General features: G+C 43.7%; 1 protein-coding gene across 2 annotated transcripts; it reads right to left on the reverse strand.

Annotated features, from left to right (window-relative positions):
* Positions 1–12,982: 12,982 nt before the first annotated feature.
* Positions 12,983–21,767, reverse strand: LOC148146545 (putative G protein-coupled receptor 139). 2 transcript variants are annotated; one of them, XM_087998671.1, is made up of 2 exons: positions 21,652–21,721; positions 12,983–13,887 (listed from the first exon to the last, which is right to left on the reverse strand). In XM_087998671.1, exons 1-2 carry the CDS (start codon positions 21,719–21,721, stop codon positions 12,983–12,985), a joined length of 975 nt encoding a protein of 324 aa, XP_087854797.1. The 2 variants fall into 2 exon arrangements, 1 of the variants encoding a protein (XP_087854797.1); XR_015760852.1 differs by lacking the exon at positions 12,983–13,887 and adding an exon at positions 17,728–18,017 and having other exon boundaries at positions 21,652–21,767.
* Between the last annotated feature and the right edge of the window lie 979 nt (positions 21,768–22,746).

Below are 22,746 nucleotides of genomic sequence, written 5' to 3' on the forward strand. Positions count from 1 at the left end.
TGGTGTAGTTAAGTATTTGGTCAGTGTTTGTCGGTTTGTAATTCTCCGTTGTCCTTTCTTTCGACTGTGACGTCCAGGAATGCGAGTTTGTTGTCGGTTTCTTCCTCCTTGGTGGACTTTATGCCTGTGAGGGTGTTGTTGATGATGTTTAATGTCCCTTCTATCTTGTTTCGTTTTGTGATGACAAAGGTGTCATTTACGTGGCGCACCCAGATTTTTGCTTTGATGGTTGGTAGGGCTGTTTGTGCTAGTCTTTGCATTACTGCTTCTGCTATGAATCCTGATAGCGGAGATCCCATGGGTGTGCCGTTGGTTTGTTTGTAGACTATGTTGTTGAAAGTGAAGTGGATGGTGAGGCACAGGTCCACGAGCTTCATGATGTTTTCATTGGCAATGTGATTGATGGTGGTTGGTGTGTGTGTTGGTCTGTTCTAAAAGTGTGGTAAGTGTTTCCTTTGCCAGGTCGATGTTGATGGAGGTGAACAGTGCTGTTACGTCGAACGAGATCATTTCTAAAAATAAATAAACACGAGAATCTCCTCACTCTGGGGACTGGCTTTGAGCTGGTTGGTCAGAGAACATGTGTTGTGCACATGTTAATAAAGTGTGTCTGACTGAATGAATACCGGCCTATGTGCAGTTATTGCAGTGTCAAATGAATGCAAAAATCTGAACTGAAATTTAAGAAAACAGTTACAAGTTAGCCAGTAAAGACCGAAAGTGGGAGCAAAGAAAGGCCAGAATTGGACAGGAGAAGATTTTGGCTTATAGGAGCTTAAAGCTTTCTGTAGGCAAAAATCAGGAATAAAAGAATGAGTCGAGTTAGATTAGGGCCAATCAAGGACAGTGGTTGAAAGTTGTGTGGAGTCCAAGGAGATAGCGGAAGCGCGAAATAAATATTTTTCTTCAGTATTCATACTGGGAAAAACACACTGTTGTGAGGAGAATAGTGAGATCTCGTCTACTAGACTCGACGGGATTGAGGTTCACAAGGAGGAGGCGTTAGCAATTCTGGAAAGTGAGAAAATAGATAGGCCCCCTGGGCCGGATGGGATTTATCCGAGTATTCTCTGGTAAGACAGGCAGGGGACTGCAGAGCCTTTGGCTTTCATCTTTATGTCGTCATTGTCGACTGAAATAGTGCCAGAAGACTGGAGGTTAGCAAATGCTGTTTCCTCGTTCAAGGAGGGGAGGAGAGACAACCCTGGTCATTTTAGGTCAGTGAGCCTTACTTCGATTGTGTGCAAAGTGTTGGAGAAGTGTATAAGAAATAGGATTTATAATTATCTAGATGGGAATAAATTAATTTGGGATCGTCAACACAGTATTGTGAAGGGTACGTCGTGCCTCAGACTTTATTGAGTTCTTTGAGAAGGTGACCAATCAGGTGGATGAGGGTAAAGAGGTTGATGTGGTGTAAATGGATTTCAGTAAGGCATTCCTAAAGGTTCCACATGGCAGGCTATTGCAGAAAATACAGAGGGACGGGATTGAGGGTGATTTCACGGTTTGGATCAATAATTGGCTAGCTGAAAGAAGGCGGACAGTGATGGTTGATGGGAAACGTTCATCCTGGAGTTCAGTTGCACGTGGTTTACCGCAAGGATCTGTTTTGGCGTCACTGCTGTTTGTCATTTTCATAAATGAACTGGATGATGACATAGAAGAATGATTTAGTAAATTTGCGGAGGACATTAAGGTCGATGGAGTTGTGGATAGTGCTGAAGGATGTTGGTAGGTTACAGAGGGACATCGATAAGCTGCAGAGCTGAGCTGAGAGGTGGAAAAAGGTGTTTAATCAGAAATGTGTGAGTTTATTAACTCTAGGTGGAGCATCAGCAATAAAGAGTACTGGGTTAATATTAAGATTCTTGTCAGCATAAATGAGCAGACTCATCTTGGTGCCCATGTACATAGATCCCTAAAAGTTGCCACCAAGGTTGATAGTGTTGTCAGGAAGGCATATGGCGCATTAGCTTTTATTGGTAGAGGGATTGTGTTTCGGAGCCACGAGGTCATGCTGCACCTGTACAAAACTCCGCTGCGGCCGCACTTGGAATATTGTGTATTTTCTGAATTTTGTTTGTGGTGGTGCAGGAAATCAGAAGGCGTAGCACGAATCCAACTTCTGTGAAAGACAAATATTGGATGATTAAAAGTCTTCTCCTCATAATTGTAGTTTATTTCTTTGCAGTTTAAGGCGTGTATGCCACATGTAATCCAAAATAGTCTAAAATTGTCAGACAATGTCCCCACAGTAGGCTATTATACAAAATGCGGAGGAATGGGATTGTGGGAAACATAGCAGTTTGGAACAGTAATTGGCTTGCTGAAAGACAACAGAGGGTTGTAGTTGATGGAACATGTTCATCTTGGTGTCCAGTTACTAGCGGCGTACCGCAAGGGTTGGCTTTTTGGTCCACTGCTGTTCGTCATTTTTATAAATGACCTGGATGAGGGCTTAGAAGGGTGGGTTAGTTATTTTGCGGATGACACTAAGGTCGGTGGAGTTGTGGATAGTGACGAAGGATGTAGTAGGTTGCAGAGAGACATAGATAGGATGCAGAGCTGGGCTGAGAGGTGGCAAATGGAGTTCAATGTGGACAAGTGTGAGGTGATACACTTTGGATGGAGTCATCGGAATCAAAGTACTGGGCTAATGGTAAGATTCTTGGGAGTGCATATGAGCAGAGAGATCTCGGTGTCCATGTACACAGATCCCTGAAAGTTGCCACCCTGATTGACAGGGTTGTTAAGAAGGCATACAGTGTTTTGGCCTTTATTAATAGAGGGATTGAGTTCCGGAACCAGGAGGTTATGCTGCAGCTGTACAAAGCTCTGGTATGGCCACACTTGGAGTATTGTGTACAGTTCTTGTCACCGCATTATAAGAAGGATGTGGAAGCTTTGGAAAGGATGCAGAGGAGATTTACTAGGATGTTGCCTGATATGGAAGGAATGTCTTACGAGGAAAGGCTGAGGGCCTTGAGGCTGTTCTCGTTAGAGAGAAGAAGATTGAGAAGTGACTTCATAGAGACATATAAGATAATCAGAGGGTTAGATAGGGTGGACAGGGAGAGCCTTTTCCCAAGTATGGTGACGGCGAGCACAAGGGGACACAACTTTAAAGTGAGGGGTGATAGATATAGGACAGATGTCAGAGGTAGTTTCTTTACTCAGAGAGTAGTAAGGGAATGGAATGCCTTGCCTGCATGGGTATTGGATTCGCCAACTTTAAGTGCATTTAAGTCATCATTGGACAGCCGTATGGATGTACATGGAATAGTTTAGGGGGAATGGGCTTCAGATTAGTATGACAGGGCGACGCAACATCGAGGGCCGAAGCTGTAATGTTCTATGTTCGAAAATGCAAAGAGCAAAATGGTTGATTTTCTCCGATTTCCCACCTTTGGATCAGTATTATTCTGCCTATTTCCATTGATCTGAAGACGGCAGTGGATGCGGGTTGGCTTTTTTTAATATGCCTGACAGTCAGAGCATTCAATATAAAATCAATATGATTGGAAGTAACGACGTAATTATGGAGTCAATCCACACATAGACTTTCCAAAATACTGATGTGCAATGGTCTGATATTGTGACACAAAAGAATGGCACATTGTCAATAACAAATGAAGGAGTAAGCACAAAATACCAAGCAATTGAGTGCAAACAGCTCACCACACTCACATTACTATGACCACAAATGCAATGTTCTTATTGCAATATCTTGCTCTTAGGTTTTGGCAACACATTGCTGCAAACCGATCAAATGTAAAAGCAACTGTGAACCAAACTGAACAGTCCAGTGTTGCAAGGTGGAGAGCAACGGTCAAGGCACACGCAGGAGTGATGAATAAGAAATTACCTGGGAAATAAAGATTCTTAATTCGGTCCAGTACGAAATTAAGTGACGGTAAATAGATCTGCTGTAGTCTTTGTCAACAACTAGCGAGTGGTGCATGTAGAGAGTCCCCAATTCCCACGAAGTTAACTGTAAGAAAATTTTTTTTTTGTTTCTTCATGACCAGAACACACACAAAAAGAAAATGTTCATAAGTCTGTTAAATCAAATCAATTTCTTCACATAAATATATCAACTCAATTACACTGTATACGTGAAAAATTGCAACTGTATTATTGCCTCAAACAAAAAAGAATCAAATAACGACATGCTTTGAACCCATAGACAGAGTAAATGAGTTTATACAGAAACAAGGAACAAAAGCTATAATGAATGAAATATGTTAATGCAAGTATGTCATTCTGACAGATTGACCAAAATGTTTTAGAGATTTTTCATGCGGATCAAATTGTTAAAGGAGAAAAACTTAAATTTAAATGCTAAGAAGGGCAACTTATTTAACCCCAGCCGACCCAGTCAGGATCGGTGTATTCACGAATTGCACAGGTTGCAGTAATCTGAACAAGCAGCAAATTGACTCCTTTTCTCTGAGTGTTATGGCGCCACAGAATGTATTTTGAAGAAGGAAATGACACTAATTTCTGGCGAATTAATATTTGTTTTTGCTGTCACGTGTTCTCATATCCTTCTGTACGTGAGTATATGGCTACAGTGAAAGTTCAAAATATCAGCACTCCCGGCGTCACGTTATGCATAAAGTCACGTCGGTACAAAGCCTTAGGTACAGAATAGAAAAGTAAAGAAACATTACAATCCTTCTTAGTATAAAGTGGAAACGAAGGAAAATTAAAAGACGAGTTTTTTAAAAAATTTATGATCGACAGGAGAATGCGTTCCCGTTTGCAATAAAGGTATTCTGTGCCATACTGAGATGCAGCTTTTCCTACATTAATGCCTTTAAAATCAATAAAATACTGGGTCAAGTTTTCCAGTGAGTGGGATTCTCACACAGATTGCCACTCTGGACCTTTTCTTTCTGATGAAAGAACGGAGCTCTGCATTTCTGTGTGGCGATTCCATTCAGGCTACCCTCAGGAATGTGGAACCTTACTTCCACGCTGACTAGTGATTCCTGGCGAGCGCTGTCTTGTGACACATGAAGAAAGTGCGATTTGACAATATTGTAATAGTTAAGTTCACGATGTAAAATGACATGGGACCCCAGATTAGCAGAGGGCAAAGTGGTCATGGTGCCAGGCTTGTAGGGCACCAACCTGGGAATGGTTAGAATACCAACTGGGATAGGGGTGGTGTAGCGATTGTAAGGTGGACTTTAAAGAATATGAGTTCCTCAACTGGGGCTGTTAAGCTAGTCCAATCAGGGAGGCCTGACAGACGTATCTAAACAGGAGAGTCAGGGGATCTGTTCTCTCTGAAAGATGGCTCTCAGGGTGCTGGATCAGTGTCACTTACTATGCAGGTGTAAATAAAGGGTTATTTGGTGATGGGATACCGGCCTCTGTGGAGTTATGTCAATCGAGCCAATAATGGGAATAATGATCTAACCATGCAAAATCGCATACCAGCTGAAGTCCATTTGCACTTCAAACAAACACTTAACTTAGCTTTGCCTTCCGAAATGTGTCAAGTGGAGTGCATGTATTGCAGGGTATATCGATGGAATTGGACACTTACGGCTTGCCAATTTCATTTGGGGAACACCAGTTTAGTGAAGGCAATTGCATAGCATCACTGAGGACAGATCCTGAACAGTGGGAGTCCAGGTCAGACCAGAGAAAAATCCCAAAGCAAAATCAAACCTCGGCCAAACAGGTCACATTTTCTTCAGTGTCAAGGGCAGGCAAGCCACAGTAATTGCATCCAGCGTGCTGACTTGAGACAGCAAAATACTCTTACTGGGCCTGTATTAAGGTAGAAAATGCATAGGGCGGTACCCAGGAGATTGGCCATGCTGGAAAGCCCAGCTACATTTGACTTGGAACAAATAATGTGCTTTGGAACATCCAAATCAGAATCACACAAAATAAGCATCTGGTTAAATGGTCACTCCGTTTTAATTGAGGTTTATACCAGATCGGCTTTGTCAGTGACACAGACACAGTCTTTTACAAAATGCGCTCTGACCTCCAACCTTTAGGTGTGTGTGAGACTTTGGCTACACTGAGAATCTATGCCAGGGTACCTTTACAGATTAAGGGCAAATTTCGGATTCAAACTTGCATGAGAATCAACTCGTTCAGTTACCAGTGACTGTGGTGAAAGACTCAGGCCCAAGGCTGATGGGGACGGAATTGCTTGAGAACGAATCACTTTGATTGGCTCAAGAATTTCTTTTGATTTGTAAATGGTTGCCTGAGTGAAGTCCTAATGAAATACCCGGAAATCTTTCAACAAGGTCGAGGGATTATCAAGGGAACCAAGGTCACCTTGCACGGTGCCCAGGAGGCAATTCCACGGTTCTCTAACACCAGCCTAATGCTATTTCCCTTACAGACAAAGCAGAGGTAAACATCAGGAGGTTGTAAAGTAAAGAAATCATCAAACAAATCCAGTTTACAGAATGAACTGCTCCGGTCCTACTGTTTGTAAAGTCTGATTCGACGTTTTACCTTCATGTGGATTTTAAACAAACAAAAAATGGCTTCTCATAGTTGATAAATGCCCAATCAGTAATCTAATCTAACATAATCTAATCCCACACTGAAGAGAACGGCATTTCATTATTGGGAGCAAGAGCGATTGTCTCAACCAAAGTTAAACCCTGGTCTCGTTTACCCATTGATGATGCCGGGCCTTTCAGGGGCTCAATGTTCGTGCGTATTGCAGATTATTCAAATGCATGGTTTGTGAAGGTTTGTCGCTCAGGTTGAGGTTTAGGATGTAGGTTTGCTCGCTGAGCTGTAGGTTTGATATCCATACGTTTCATTACCTGGCTAGGTAACATCATCAGTGGCGACCTCCAAGTGAAACGAAGCTGTTGTCTCCTGATTTCTGTTTGTATCTTTCTCTTGGATGGGGTTCCTGGGGTTTGTGGTGATGTAATTTCCTGTCCCAGTCGAAATGGTGGCTTTTTTAATCCGGGTGTAGGGCTACGAGGGAGAGAGGGTCGTGTCTTTATGTGGCTAGCTGGTGTTCGTGTATCCTGGTGGCTAACTTTCTTCCTGTTTGCCCTAAGTAGGGTTTGTGGCAGTCCTTGTATAGAATTTTGTAGATTTTGTACTGGGTCATTTAAGTTTGTTAGTTTTTGTTTGCGAGTGTTGGTGGGTTTGTGTGCTACTAGGATTCCGAGGGGTTTTAGTAGTCTGGCTGTCATTTCTGAAACTTATTTGATGTATGGTAAGGTGGTTAGATACACGAACACCAGCTAGCCACAAAACGCCCATATGGGTGTTTTTCGTGGCAGTGGAAATATACAAGAAATATCTAGAAAAATGTCGTCTTTTGTACACAGTCAGTGCAGACAGACACACAGCCAGGTGACGTGGGCGAACTGTAAGCACTATTGCTGTGTAGTGGTAGTGCGCAGTATTAATAAAATAATTACAGAAAAGAAAATGAAAATACATAAATAACCAGTCTCGTCACTCTGGGGAGAAAGTGAGGTCTGCAGATGCTGGAGATCAGAGATGGAAATGTGTTGCTGGAAAAGCGCAGCAGGTCTGGCAGCATCTAGGGAACAGGAGAATCGACGTTTCGGGCATTAGCCCTTCTTCAGGAATGAGGAAAGTTGGTCCAGCAGGCTAAGATAAAAGATAGGGAGGAGGGACTTGGGGGAGGGGCGTCGGAAATGTGATAGGTGGAAAGAGGTCAAGGTGAGGGTGATAGGTCAGACTGGGGTGGGGGCGGAGAGGTCGGGAAGAAGATTGCAGGTTAGGAAGGCGGTGCTGAATTTGATGGATTTGACTGAGACAGGCTGGGGGGAGGGGAAATGAGGAAACTGCTGAAATCCGAGTTCATCCCTTGTGGTTGGAGGGTTCCTAGGCGGAAGATGAGGCGTTCTTCCTCCAACCGTCGTTTCGCTGTGGTCTGACGATGGAGGAGTCCAAAGACCTGCATATCCTTGGTGGAGTGGGAGGGGGAATTGAAATGTTGAGCTACAGGGTGGTTGGGTTGGTTGGTCCGGGTGTCCCAGAGGTGTTCCCTGAAACGCTCCGCAAGTAGGCGGCCCGTCTCCCCAAGAGAGAAGGCCACATCGGGTGCAAAGGATGCAATAGATGATATGTGTGGAGGCACAGGTGAATCTGTGGCGGATATGGAAGTTTCCTTTGGGGCCTTGGAGGGAGGTGAGGGGGGAGGTGTGGGCGCAAGTCTTGCACCTCCTGCGGTTGCAGGGGAAGGTGCCGGGAGTGGAGGTTGGGTTGGTGGGGTGTGTGGATCTGACGAGGGAGTCACAGAGGGAGTGGTCTTTACGGAATGCTGATAGGGGAGGGGAGGGAAATATATCCTTGGTGGTGGGGTTCGTTTGGAGGTGGCGGGAATGGCGGCGGATGATGCGCTGTACATGGAGGTTAGTGGGGTGGTAGGTGAGGACCAGTGGTGTTCTGTCCTGGTGGCGGTTGGAGGGGCGGGGTTCAAGGGCGGAGGATCGGGAAGTGGAAGAGATGCGGTGGAGGGCATCGTCGACCACGTCGGGGGGGAAATTGCGGTCCTTGAAGAAGGAGGCCATCTGGGATGTGCGTTTTTGGAACTGGTCCTCCTGGGAGCAGATGCGGCGGAGTCGAAGGAATTGGGAGAATGGGATGGCGTTTTTACAGGGGGCAGGATGGGAGGAGGTGTAGTCCAGGTAGCTGTGGGAGTCGGTTGGTTTGTAGTAGATGTCCGTGTTGATTCGGTCGCCTGAGATAGAAATAGAAAGGTCGAGGAAGGGGAGGGAGGAATCTGAGACTGTCCAGGTGAATTTGAGGTCAGGGTGGAAGGTGTTGGTGAAGTGGATGAATTGTTCAACCTCCTCGTGGGAGCACGAGGCGGCGCCGATACAGTCATCGATGTAGCGGAGGAAAAGGTGGGGGGTGGGGCCAGTGTAGTTGCGGAAGATGGATTGTTCCACATATCCTACGAAGAGGCAGGCATAGCTGGGGCCCATGTGGGTGCCCATGGCTACTCCTTTCGTTTGGAGGAATTGGGAGGATTGGAAAGAGAAGTTGTTCAGGGTGAGGACAAGTTCACTCAGTCGAAGGAGGGTGTCTGTGGAAGGGTACTGGTCGGTACGGTGGGAAAGAAAGAAGCGGAGGGCTTTGAGTCCTTCGTGATGGGGGATGGAGGTGTACAGGGACTGGATGTCCATGGTGAAAATAAGGCGTTGGGGACCGGGGAAGCGAAAATCATGGAGCAGGTGGCGAGGCATGGGTGGTGTCCCGAACGTAGGTGGGGAGTTCTTGGACAAAGGGGGACAGGACGGTGTCAAGGTATGCGGAGATGAGTTCGGTGGGGCAGGAGCAATCGGAGACAATGGGTCGGCCGGGGCAGTCAGGTTTGTGGATTTTGGGCAGGAGGGAGAAGCGGGAGGTGCGGGGTTGTGGGACTATGAGGTTGGAGGCGGTGGATGGGGGATCCCCCGAGGTGATGAGGTTATGGATGGTCTGGGAGATGATGGTTTGGTGGTGGGGGGTGGGGTCATGGTCAAGGGGGCAGTAGGAGGAGGTATCTGCGAGCTGGCGTTTGGCCTCCGCGGTGTAGAGGTCGGTGCGCCAAACTACTACCGCGCCTCCCTTGTCTGCTGGTTTGATAGTGAGGTTGGGGTTGCAACGGAGTGAGTGGAGGGCTGCGCGTTCCGAGGGTGAGAGGTTGGAGTGGGTGAGAGGGGTGGGGGAGTTCAGGTGGCGGTTAATATCGCGGCGGCAGTTGGCTATGCAGAGGTCATCACTCTGGGGACAGGCTTTGACCTGGTTGGTCAGAGCCCATGTAATTATGTACATTTAAATAAAGGGTAACTTTGTGGTGGGATACCGGGTTCTGTGCAGTGATTTCAGTGTAAAATGAATCCATGATGTTGTCATGGATTAGAGTTGATTAGGAACCTGAGATGGAATGAAAGAAAACAATCATTTACGTGTTGGCAAATTGAGCCTGCCAGATGCCCCAAGGCAGGTAACTGAATCGACAAATTCTTCTTAATCGATTTCGTGAGTACAACTTAACAGATCAGTTTATTTCCTTTGTGCAACAATGCAGGTTGGTCCAGCAGTCGTTGCACCGTTCCTAGTTGCCCCTTGAGAAGGTGGTGGTGAGCTGTCTTCTTGTCCACATGCTTGCAGACTGACCAGCAATGTGCTTAGGGAAGGACTTCCAGGGTTTTGACTCAGCGGCACTGAAGGGACAACGACAGATTTCCAATTCAGGGTGGTGAGTGACTTGGAGGGGAACTCGCAAGGGGTCGTGCTCCCAAGTGCCTGCTGCGATTATCCTTTTAGATGGAAGTGGTCGTGCGTTTGGGAATGCTGTCTGAGGAGCTTTAGCGAATTTCTGCAGTGCATCTTGAAAATGGTACACACCGCTGCTCCTGAGCTTCAGTGGTGAAGGGAATAGATGTTTCTGGGTGTGGTGCCAATCAAGCGGGAGCCGCTTTGTCTTGGAATGTGTTAATCTTCTTGGGTGCTATTGGAGTTGTACCCCTGCAGCCAAGCTGGTTAAGGAAAATGAATAGAAGATTGGGAAGAGGAGGGATTTCTTCCCTATCAATGTTGTGAAAGGATATAAAAGGTTTCAAAATATATGAAAGGATGCAACCTATCGCAAAGATGTTGTTAAACTTGAAATGGTTCAGAAAAGATTTACAAGGATGTTGCCAGGGTTGGAGGATCTGAGCTACAGGGAGAGGCTGAACAGGCTGGGGTGGTTTTCCCTGGAGGGTCGGAGGCTGAGGGGTGACCTTATAGAGGTTTACAAAATTATGAGGGGCATGGATAGGGTAAATAGGCAAAATCTTTTCCCTGGGGTCGGGGAGTACAGAGCAAGAGGGCATAGGTTTAGAGTGAGAGGGGAAAGATATAAAAAGGACCTAAGGGACAACTTTTTTCACACAGAGGGTGATACATGTATGGAATGAGCTGTCAGAGGAATTGGTGGAGGCTGGTACAATTGCAACATTTAAGAGGCATTTGGATGGGTATATGAATGGGAAGGGTTTGGAGGTATATGGGCCGGGTGCTGGCAGGTGAGACTAGATTGGGTTGGGATATCTGGTCGGCATGGATGGGTTGGGCCGAAGGGTCTGTTTCTGTGCTGTACATCTCTATGACTCTATAACTCTATAACTCCCTATTGCAGGGGAAAAAAGCTCCGTGGGGTCCTCTTGGATGTTTAAGGCTGAGAGAAACACATTTTTGATCAGTCGAGGAATTTAGTCTTTTGGGAATCTGTAGGAAAGTGGATGCATGAGCTGTCAGACCCGACATGATCCTATTGAATTGTGGGATCGGTTTGAGGACACGGACAGCCTCAGTTATTATTGCCTTACTGTGTTATAGACCATCTATGCAATATTCCCATGAAGCGTCATGCATTCCTTGTTTGAGAGGAATGACTTAAAACCAGAATACCCTGAGTGATAGGAGCAGAAATTTGGTCATTCGTCCATCGAGTCCGCTCCACCATTCACTCATCATTGACAGGTTTTTCTAACCCATTTTACCACTATTTCCCATCTTTTGATCCCCTTGGCAATCACAAAATTATTCACTTCTGTTTTAAATATACTCGATAACGTGGTCTCCACCGCCTTCTGTGGTGATAAATTCCACACAATTACCACTGTTTGTCTGATGTAGTTTATCCTTATATCCGTTCTAAAATGTCTTCCCATTCAGCTCAGGCTGTGCCCTCAGGTTGTCATCTCTCTGACAATGGAAACATCTCCCCAATATCCACTCCATACAGACTGTTCGGTATTCTGAATGCTTCAGTCAGACCCCCCACCCACTCCCACCACCTCCACCATCTTTCTCGAGTCCACCGAGTATGGTTCCAGAGTCATCAAACGTTCCTCATTTGTTAAGCCTTTTCACTCCTGGGATCATTCTCGTGAACCTCCTCTGGACCCGCTCCAGGGCCAATACATATTTCCCGAGGTATGGGGCCCAACGTTGCTCACAATGCTAACCCAACCACTTGACACTCATTTCCATTTCGGTCAACAAAGGGTTTATTTCAAAGACGGTGTAAGTCGCCGTGTTTACCATGGGCTCATCGTTTTATCAAAGCAGATCGCGCATTTTGTCTCCATTTACCTCTGCAAATCCTGGCTCGTTAAAGATTTCGTTCACAGTGGTCAAGAATGTTCTTCATCATTAGTGTCAGTCCACAGAATTTCTTTCACGGTGATTTTTGGTGTTCAGTTTCAATGTTCGGGAAACTGTTCTGACATGCTGAAGTAGGTTATTATCCAATGTGCATTGCATTTAATGCGCACGACTCACAACTACATATAGGAGCTGAAAACTCAAATGGTCTTCTATAACAGCTGAAAAGGAGCATGCAAGGCACACCCAAAGAAGAAGTTTCAGATGTGTTGGCAATGAGGCAGATTCAAGAATGGATTGTGGGATATGGTGTACAACAACATGAACGACCACTCAAGTGGTTTTTTTTTTATGAAGCAATGCCAGAGTCTGTGTATTGTGGAAAATACTTCTGAACGTTGTGTATTTTGGTCACAGCTGTTGTCATGTCAGATTCCTCAGCGACAGCAGTTGGGAAGATTTTACATTTAATCTTTGTATTTGGTCAGTAAACATATTCACATGAGGCTGCCACTGCCCTTTCGGCAGAAGAACAGAAACTTATTAATCAGAAAATTCAAAATTATAGAAATTAGGAAGGGTGTTAACATCAAGCACAAATAAATGACGCGGCCGTTTGAGCAGCAACATGCTTTAGAAAGGCACAATTTACTTGAGAAATTATGCTAATTTCAATTCATATCTTTTCCATCGGGTGAATTATTTACAAGTTGAGGAACTGGAAATGTTCTTTCCAATTCTTAGGACATGAATTTCTTTTCAGCTAGTGAAACCAGAGATTTTCCAAAAGCTCTTTCAAAAAGGAGATCCTGATTTTTGACTAGAAGTATGTCTTCAAATAGAGGTCAGACCAGTATGCTTATTTGCATAGCTTAACATTTCGAATAAACGGGTATTTTATGCCATTGACTAACTCCTTCCTGAATTTTGTTTGTGTTAGAGCGTAAATACAGGTGTTGGTGCACGAATTCAGAAGCCGGAGCATGAATCCAATTTCTTGAAAGGTAAATATTGGGTCGTTTGAAGTCTTGTCTTCATAATTATAGTTTGTTTCTTGCCATATTAAAGCACGTATGACACAGGTCATCCACAACACTATAAAATTAGCAGACAATGCAAAGAGCAAGATGATGGATTTTCTCCGGTTTACCACCTCTGAGTCAGTATTATTCTGTCCATTTCCCTGGATCTGAAGGCGGCAGCGGATGCGGTTGGATATTATAAAATGTCTGACAGTCAGAGCATTGAATATCAAAATCAGTACGATTGGAAGCAACGGCGTAATTATACTGTCAACCCATTCATACACTTTCCAAAATAATGATGTGTAATAGCTTGGTATTGCGATACAAAACCATGGTATATTGTCAATAACAAACGAAGGAATAAATACAAAGTACCAAGTAATTGAGCGCAAACAGCTCACCACGCTCACAGTTATTATGACCACAAATGCAGTTCTCTTATTGCAATATCTTGATCTGAGTTTCTGGCAACAAATTGCTACAAACCGATCACATGTGAAAGCAACTGTGAACCAAACTGAACAGTCCAGTGCTGCGAGGAATAGAACAACTCTCACAGCGCACACTGGAGTAATGGATAAGAAAGTAACTGGGAAATAAAGATTGTTAATTCGGTTCAGTAAGACATGAAGGATGACGAGAAGTAGATCTGCTGTTGACATTGCTAACAAATAGCGAGTGATGCACCGAGAGAGTCCACACCTGCCTCGATTCAGAATCACAATTGCCACTACGTTAACTGTAAGAAAAATAAAGAGAGATGCAGCTCCGCATGATTATAGTCATAGCAAAAACAATAGGTTAACTGGTCATCTAAATCACACCAGTTGACTCAGGTTCATATTACACCATTCATGGTGAAAAAATACAATGGAATTATGGATTCAAGCAAACTCCAGGAGAGAAGAAAGATGAGCTTTTAACCAATGGACAAACAGACTAAATCAATCAGCGAGGAATGAAAATTATAATGAATGCAATATTTTAATGCAAGTATGTGATGCTGACAGTTTCAACAAACGTTTAATAACCTTTTCCACGCTTATCAAACTGGTAACATGGAGAAAAGCAAAACAAATTAAAGTGGGAATAAGGACAAGGTATTTTACATCAATTCACCCAGGCAGAAACTGAGCACGTGAACCGCTAGGATAATTTTTGTTTGGAATTGGAAATCAAATGGTCCAATATGAGGTTTAGGTTACTGGACTGGCCCTGTCACTTACTAGCGTCCATGCTTTCTCCCTTATGCTTATATCTGCAGGAGCTGCAAATGGAGTGCGAAAGAGCCGGGGGATGGGGATGTATAGGAGCATGTGAGAATCATTATTGAATTTAGGAGATGTGGTCCTTTGTCAGAAAAATAATCCAGTATTTGGAAGGTGTGTTTGCAGCCTGCCTGACTGACACTACATCCACAAAATCAGCCACTTCCTCCACCCAATAACATTTATTCGGTGCATTGCGTGCTATCGATAGGATTCACTGCAAAATGTCACTAACAGCATCTTCCGTATCTACAAAGACTTCCACCCAGAACGACAGTCGCCAAACAAGGAAACAACATCCCCTGCAAATTTCCCTCCAAGCCACTCACCACCCTGACTTAGGAATATATCGCTGTTACTTCACAGTCGCTGGGTGAATATCCAGGAATTCCTTCTCTTGAAGCATTCTGGTCAACTCACAGCAGGTGGACTGCGGCGTTTCAAGAAGAAAACTGAACACCACCCTCTCAATTGCAATGAGAGACAGGCAAAAAATGCCGGTCCAGCCAATCATGCTCATGTCCCACGTATGAATGAAAGAAATGACGTAATATGAATCCAGATTTCAGTTTGAATATGTAAGTTCATTTTAAGATAACTTGCATTGAAAAGATTTTTTTGGCGTGAAACAAATGCTTTTGGGTGGAATGACAAAAGAAGTCACTTGATCCCCGGATTCCACTTCTACCTTCAAAGAGATAATTGATGTCAAACAAATGCGTAGAAACATCTGAAGGTTCAGAAGCTTCTTCACTGAACAAAGGAAAGATATAAACCTTTGCGCATTTATTTTGTCCCACCTTTAGCAATTACAGAACAATCATGTTATTAATTACTTACATACGCTCCCAATCCAATTCACAATGTGACTAGATGTTCAGTGATGGATAGTCTTTATAGATGACCGCTGGTATTCCATGATCTTGTGATATTTCCCAGTCACCCTTATCGCTACGTTGCAGCTTTATAATGCGTGCTTTATTAAACCACATTCCAATATTCTACTTCTGCAAATGCAATTCAATAATCCCGCTAGCATATGGGTCCCTCATTACTATTTAAGGCTGCCACCTCCTGGGGCCAAAGTGGTGGTTTCCAATTAAAGTGTAGATCGGTTTAAGTTACTGTAAGATTTCATCTAAAAAGTAAGCTTCAGCGATAAATAAGTTGAATACTGGGAATGTACGTTGGCTCTTATTTATAGAGGTCTGTTTTCTTTAATGAAACACAACTCCATGAAGCAATAGATAGTGTTTATTAAACGTTTCTCTGATGCGACTCATCTTAAATTTGATGTTTGTTTTCAATCAGACAATCATAAAATCATGCATCACGGAAACATACACTTCAGCGCAACTTGTCCCTGCCAACCAGCTTCCCCAAACTAATTTGGTCCCACTTGCCTGTGCATGACCCATATCCCTCTAAAGCTGTACTGTTGCTTCACCTGTGCAAATACATTCTAAGTTTAACTGCACCTGCATCCAGCACTTCCTGTTGCAGTTCACTACATATACGAAGGGCATTCTGTCTGTGGACGTTGCTCCTCAGGCCCCTCCGAAAGATTTCTCCTTTTCCTTTCAAATTATGATCTCTAATCCTGGACTCCCCGACCATAAGAAAAATAGCTTGGCTATTCTTCTTATCTATGCCCCGCATGATTTTACACAATATTCCAAAACTAGCCTCACAAACGGCCAGTACAAATGCAACATGGCAATCCAACTCTGACATGCGTTGATCTGAGCTAGAAGGCAAGGAAGCCAAATGCCTTATTTTCCAACTGTCTACCTGCGACAAATCTTTGAATTAACTGTGCACCTGAACCATGAGGCCTCTCTGTTTGACATTCAGTCCCGCGAAACCTCCATTACTATATAAGTCCTGCCCTTGTAAAAAAAATGCAATGCTTCATGTTTATCTCAATTACATTCCATCTGCCACTCCTCGGCCTGTTGGCCCAATTGTTCAAGGTCCCCTTGTAATTTAAGAAAACGTTTTTACTGTCTACTTCTCCACGGAAGTTGGTGTCACTCTCAAACTTACTGGGCATGCTAAAACTGAATTGCTTCTCTGAGATTAGTGACTGCCTGGAATTCTAAACACTGAAAATTCTGGAAGTTAGCTCGCTGAAATTACTTGAAGAAGAGGTAGTTCGATTTTTGAAATTTCATGTAGTTAAGTGATATGTGGAACCAGCACAAAATAACAGGTTAGCCCTGAATTCATCGAACAGCCAGCTGGCTTGAGGATAGCCTATTTCTGCTTCGATGCAGCATGCTGTTATTCCCAAACAAGATCCTTCAGTTACCATGGGTTTGTAACGATAATGACATTGTGAGAATTCAAGCTTTAGAGTAGATCAACGTATGGGAGGAAAGACTTCCAGGGAATCAGAAAAAAAGTTTGTTGACTACTTCAATCATCAAAATTAACATACAGCCATGTTTGAACTTTGAATTGTAAAAACAAATCTGCTTGCAAACAGCTGAGTGCAGAACCCCAAGAAGAAAGCATTCAGAACCACATTCAGAAATAGAAGCTTTGATGTAGGGAGGACTTTGTGGTGAACGGCGTGGTGTTCTTCTTTGGACCGGATATTGACTTTGCAGGCCATGTTTCAGTTTTATAAGACTTTGGTTCGGCCACATTTGGAATACTGGTCACAGTTCTAGTCACCTCGTTACCAAAAGGATGCGGATGCTTTGGAGAGGGTGCAGCGAAGGTTCAATGGAATGTTGTCTGTCATGGGATGGTGCTAGATTTGAGGAGATGATGAGTAGATTAGAAGGGTGTTCATTGGAAAGAAAGAAGTTGGGTGGGGGGGGGGGGGACCTGATTGAGTTCTGCGAAATCATGAGAGGTTTCGACAGGGTGGATAGTATGAAACGTTTTCCCAGAGTGGAGGATTCAATTACTTGGGGTCACAAGTTCAAAGTGAGAGAGAAAAAGCAGCAGAGATATATGTGGAATGTTCTTCACGCAGACAGTGGTAGGTGCCGAGAATGCATTGCCAGTGGGGATTTTGGAGAGGGAACTATAGCGTCATTTAAGATTTATCTCGGCAGATACATAATTGAGCAGAGAGCAAAGGGATACAGATCCTTACAAAATAGGCGGCAGGTTTAGATAGTTGATCTGGATCGGCGGAAGCTCGTTTGGGCCAAAGGGTCAGTTCCTGTGCTGTTAGGCTCTTTGTTCTTTGACAACGACACGAGGGTGCACTGAAACTGAGAAACGGCTCGAAGGTGGCATGGTTGCTCAGCGGTGAGCACTAATGCCTCCCCGTGCCGGAGACCCGGTTTTGACAACAACATCGGGTGACTGTGTGATGTTTGCACATTCTCGCCATGTTTACATGGGTTTCCTCAGGGTGGTCCAGTTTCCTCCCACGGTCAAATGATTTGCAGGTTAGTGTGCATTGGCCATGCCAAATTGTCCACATGTTCAGGGATGTGCAGCCCATATCGATGAGGCATAGAAAGTGCAAAGTTATACGGATCGTGGAGAGGGATGGGTCTGTGCTGGATGTTTGTATGAACTCGATGGACTCGATGGCTTGCTTCCACACTGTTGTCATTCTATGATTATATGAACTGTTCTGTGGAAGAAAATTCAGAGAGTATGAAAGTGCTGAAATGGCAGAATTAATGGAAAACAAATATCATTCTCACAAAATATGTTATCTTGTTGGTCCACCTGTAGACCAAAATATCCATTCAGAGTCATCGAGTCAGAGAGATGTCCAGCATGGAAACAGAGCCTTCGGTCCAACCTGTCCATGCTGACCAGATATCCCAAGCCAATCTAGCCTCTCTTGTCAGCACTCGGCCCACATCCATCCAAACACTTCCTATTCATATACACATCCAGATGACATTTAAACGTTAAAAATGTGGGAGACTCTACCACATCCTCTGGCAGCTCATTCCATACACGTGCTACTCTCTGCATGAAGACATTGCCCCGTAGGTCTCTTTTATATCTTTCCTTTCTCACCCACAAGCTATGTCCTCTAGTTCTGGACTCCCCCACCCCAGGGAAAAGGCTTTGTCTATTTATCCCATCCATGCCCCTCATGATTTTATAAACCTCATAAGATCACCACTCTGCCTCCAACGCTCCAGGGAAAACAGCCCCCAGCCTATTCAACCTCTCCCGAAAGCTCCAATCATCCAACCCTGGCAGCATCTTTGCAAATCTTGACTGAACCCTTTCAAGTTTCACAACATTTTTCCGATAGGAAGGAGAACACAATCCATGCAATTTTCCAACTGTGTCCTAACCAATGCTGCAGCATGACCTTCCAACTCCTGTAATCAATACACTGACCGATAAAGGAAAGCATGGCAAAATCCTTCTTCACCATCCCATCAACCTGCGACTCCACTTTCAAGGAGCTATGAACCTGCACTCTAAGGTCTCTTTGTTCAACAACACTCCCGAGGACCTTACCATTAAGTGCAAAAGTCCTGCTAAGATTTGATTTCCCAAAATGCAGCACCTCGCATTTATTTAAATTAAACGCCATCTGCCACTTCTCATCCCTTTGACCCATCTGAGCAAGATACGTTGTAATGTGAGATAACCTTCTTCGCTGTCCACACAACTCAAATGTTGGTGTCTTCTGCAAACTTACTAACTATACCTCTTATGGTCACATCCAAATCATTTGTCCAAATTAGGAAAAGTAGAGGGCCCAGCACCGATTCTTGCGGCACTCCACTGGTCACAGGCCTCCAGTCTGAAAAGCAGCCCTCCATCACCACCCTCTGTCTTCTACCTTTGAGACAGTTCTGTGTCCAAATGGCTAGTTCTCCCTGTATTCTATGAGATATAACGTTCTACCAGTCTCCCGTGAGGAACCTTGTCGAATGTCTTAATGAAGTCTATACAGATCATATCTCCCGCTTGGCCCTCATCAATCCTCTTTGTTTCACAATTTTACAACATTAAATTACACAAATAAACGTGATGTGCACTTCCGGGAAAAAATACCAGATTTAACTCAACATTATGTTTGGAAGAAAAATCTGAACATGTCCTGCAAAACCACACATGATCTGACTTGGCTTTAATGACAACACCAGGTAATTAAACGCAACCATATGTTTTTCGAATCAACCTCTTAAGAGATGTCATGACACATCTGTGAAGCAGGTGGGACTTGTAGTGGTCCACAGGTTGGGACTCAGAGCATCGAGACAGGAGAGCTGAATGTTGCTAGCAATTTACTGTGGAGGCAATGCAACTCGACCAGATTAAATTGTAACAGTCAGATTATCGTAGTACATATTAATTAATCACAGGCATCATACTGAGGAAATATTTATTCAAGCTCATAACGGACAAATGCAGTGGCATCAATAATTATATGAGGCGAACATGGTGGGACTGACCTGATGGGTCTAAATTGAGGTTATTTTGCATTGATGCGTTTGATAATGTTGGATGTAATATTACATCTTCCTCCAATAACTGGCCTTTGAAAACAATCAGTCAAACATAAGCTTGAATTCAGGACCATGTAATCACCAGCAATTGGGGAATATATTTCATAAGTAACAATCACTGGAAAATTATTGCAATAATCACAAAACAGTGAAATCATAGTAAACTATGTGAATAGGTAACGAGCTCATATACACAAAAAAAGTGAAAGTTCCATGTACTCATTATTTTCATATTCTCATGAGGCGACATTTACAACTCACTCAAGGCATTATGTTTGGAACATGTAGTCTAAGGAAGGATGTCTTGGTCTTAAAGGGGTTTCAGAGGAATTTCACAAAAATGATTCTGGAGAAGAATAATTTGTGAAATCAGGAGGAGTTGAGGACAATGTATCTGTACTCGGTGGAGTCGGGGGAAGTCCGAAACCTACAGAACACCGAGACACGGATAGAGAGGACGTGGAGAAGATGTTTCTCGGAGGGGAGACTCGAATCCGAGGACACAGTGTTCGGGGGAAGGGAAACTTTGAAGAGCTGAGATGTGAGAATGTCTTCAGCCAGAAAGTGTGGAACTCATTGTCATAGAAAGGCTGCGGGGGCCGTCACTGTGTGCATTTAAGACAGCGATCGTTTCTTGATGAGTAAGGGAATCAAAGGTGGCAGAGATGAGGCATAAGAATGGGGTTCAGAAACCCTTCAGCCATGATCGATTGGCCTAGAGGATTCGTTGGGCCAAATGGTTTAGCTTTGCTCCTCTACTTCATAGTCTCATGATCTCTGTAAAAGTAACAATTAACATTTGATCCACCCAAGTGTCAGGCAATTGCTATCTCCAACAAAAGAGGTTCTAACCATCCCCCTTTGATATTCAGAGACACTACCATCACGTGAACCACCATGATCAACATCCTGAGGATTGCCATTGATCCAACATTGCGCTGGATTAGCCACATCAGGATTGTTTCCATAACAGTATGTCTGAGGCTAGGAATTCCGCAGCCAAAGACTCACCTCCTAACTCTACACAGAAACCGCCAACTCTTTCGGGTTTATCTAACATTTCCTTTGTTTACTGAAGATACTCTGCAGTAGTTTGCCTTTTTTCCAGGAAATATCAGCCCGCTTGATTGTCATCATATCCATAAAGCTTCAGTCTGACCCGCCACTATCGTTCAGAGAAAGCAGTGGGTGCCATCTGCAAGATGAATTGCAGAAGCTGACCAAGGCTCCTCGGGCAGCCCCCTCTGAACCTCACAACCACAACTGTCTCGAAGCAGCAGATGCATGGGAATGGCAACACTAGCAACTTCGTTTCAAGCCACTCACTTTCCTATCACGGAAAGACATGGCCCTTCCTTCAGTTTTATGGATAAATTGAAAGATATCTGAACAGTTCCTTGAAGAGGAACACTTTCGCAGGACGTGGGCCATAGGCGGGCAAGTGTGGACGTCAGGATCAGTTTCTGTGCTGCATGACTCAATGTGGGTGCTCTTCCAACAACTGGTCTTCACTTGTTTGAGGAGGCCCCTCACCACCATCTTCTCAAGTGTAATTCGGGAATAAATGCTGACTCAGCCTCCTCAGTATTGCACTAATTATTCTGTGAAACGTTCTTAAATAAAACAGCTTCAGCACATGGAAATCAACACTATTGGTGAAATCATGAGGAATGCGTAACTTGGAAGTCAGCAAAAGTGGGGAAAGTGTGTCAAATTTCATAAAAGAATGGAGAGTAGAGTTAAACACGTTGAACACAAATATTAGTGGATTTGATCACTTACCAAGAATTCCAATAGTTGCAAGTATCGGGTAGTAGATTCTTGCTATTTGTAAGATTGCTGAATATTTCATTCTGTTCCACGCTGGTCCATTTGTTGCTGTAGAGACAATGATTCTGTCCGCCGAAATACAATAACATTGTCAAGATAACCTCATTTTATTTGGAAGCCAAACTTCCTGTGAGACTCTAAATCTGTTTGAATCACTAATTACATTAGTCATAGTAATCTAAACAAGCATCAAATAAAGCACTTTCCTCTGAGGGTTACAGCGCAACAGGATCTGTGTTGATGACAGAAATGCCATTAATTTCCGGAGATGTGGGACTAAGTTATATTGTCACGTGTACTCAAGGAAAGAAGTACATGAGTGCAGTGAAAATTGTGCAATCTCGCCATTTCCAGCAACATCTTAGGTATTAAGGAACCTTGGTGCAAAACATTGGGCCAATAATAGAAAAGTAAAGAAACAAAGTTAAGAGTTAAACATTAAAATCCTTCTTAGTATGAAGTCAAAAAGAAAGAAGTAACGTTAAAAGGTAAAAGACGACTTTTCAAATATTTTCAAAAAGTTGAACAATGGGCTACTGTTTGTAATAAAGCTATTGTATAACATACTGAGGTGTAGGTTCTCCTTCATTGTTGCTTCTTACATCAACAAAATAATGGAGAGATTTTCCGTGAGCAGGCATCTCACACAGATAGCCACTTGAGCCCCGTTGTCTCTGATCAAAGAAGGGAGCTCTGTATTTCTGGAAGGAGATTCCATTCAGAGCACCCTCAGAAATGCGGCACGATATTTCCATCCTGACAGCTGCTTCCTGGCTCGAACTGTCTTATAATTGTTATGGACGAAGGCAGAACACTCAAAACGTTATTCAGCAGGCAATCCAGACCATAACTTTTCAATTTGGTTCAGTACGTGTACAGTGAGAATTACACAGAGTAAGCTAGCTAGGTTGACTTACAGGTTTTAAAACAGACAAAAAAAATCACCAAAATACCCAATGAAACACAAGGACCAGAATATAGAGCCCCTCCAGAACTTAATCTATCTCAACCAGACTTAATTATGCTGTTCCAAAAACACACAACATT

The sequence above is a fragment of the Chiloscyllium plagiosum genome, unplaced genomic scaffold (assembly GCF_037043375.1).
Source record: "Chiloscyllium plagiosum isolate Xiang-an unplaced genomic scaffold, Cpla_swu_hap1 HiC_scaffold_21, whole genome shotgun sequence".
Taxonomy (NCBI): domain Eukaryota; kingdom Metazoa; phylum Chordata; class Chondrichthyes; order Orectolobiformes; family Hemiscylliidae; genus Chiloscyllium; species Chiloscyllium plagiosum.

Excerpts from the sequence above, each read along its gene's own strand:
- LOC148146545 (XM_087998671.1), bottom strand. The coding sequence starts at position 21,721 with ATGAAATATTCAGCAATCTTACAAATAGCAAGAATCTACTACCCGATA. Across the intron at positions 13,888-21,651 it reads TGCAACTATTGGAATTCTTG|TTAACGTAGTGGCAATTGTG; the intron begins GTAAGTGATCAA and ends TTTTTCTTACAG.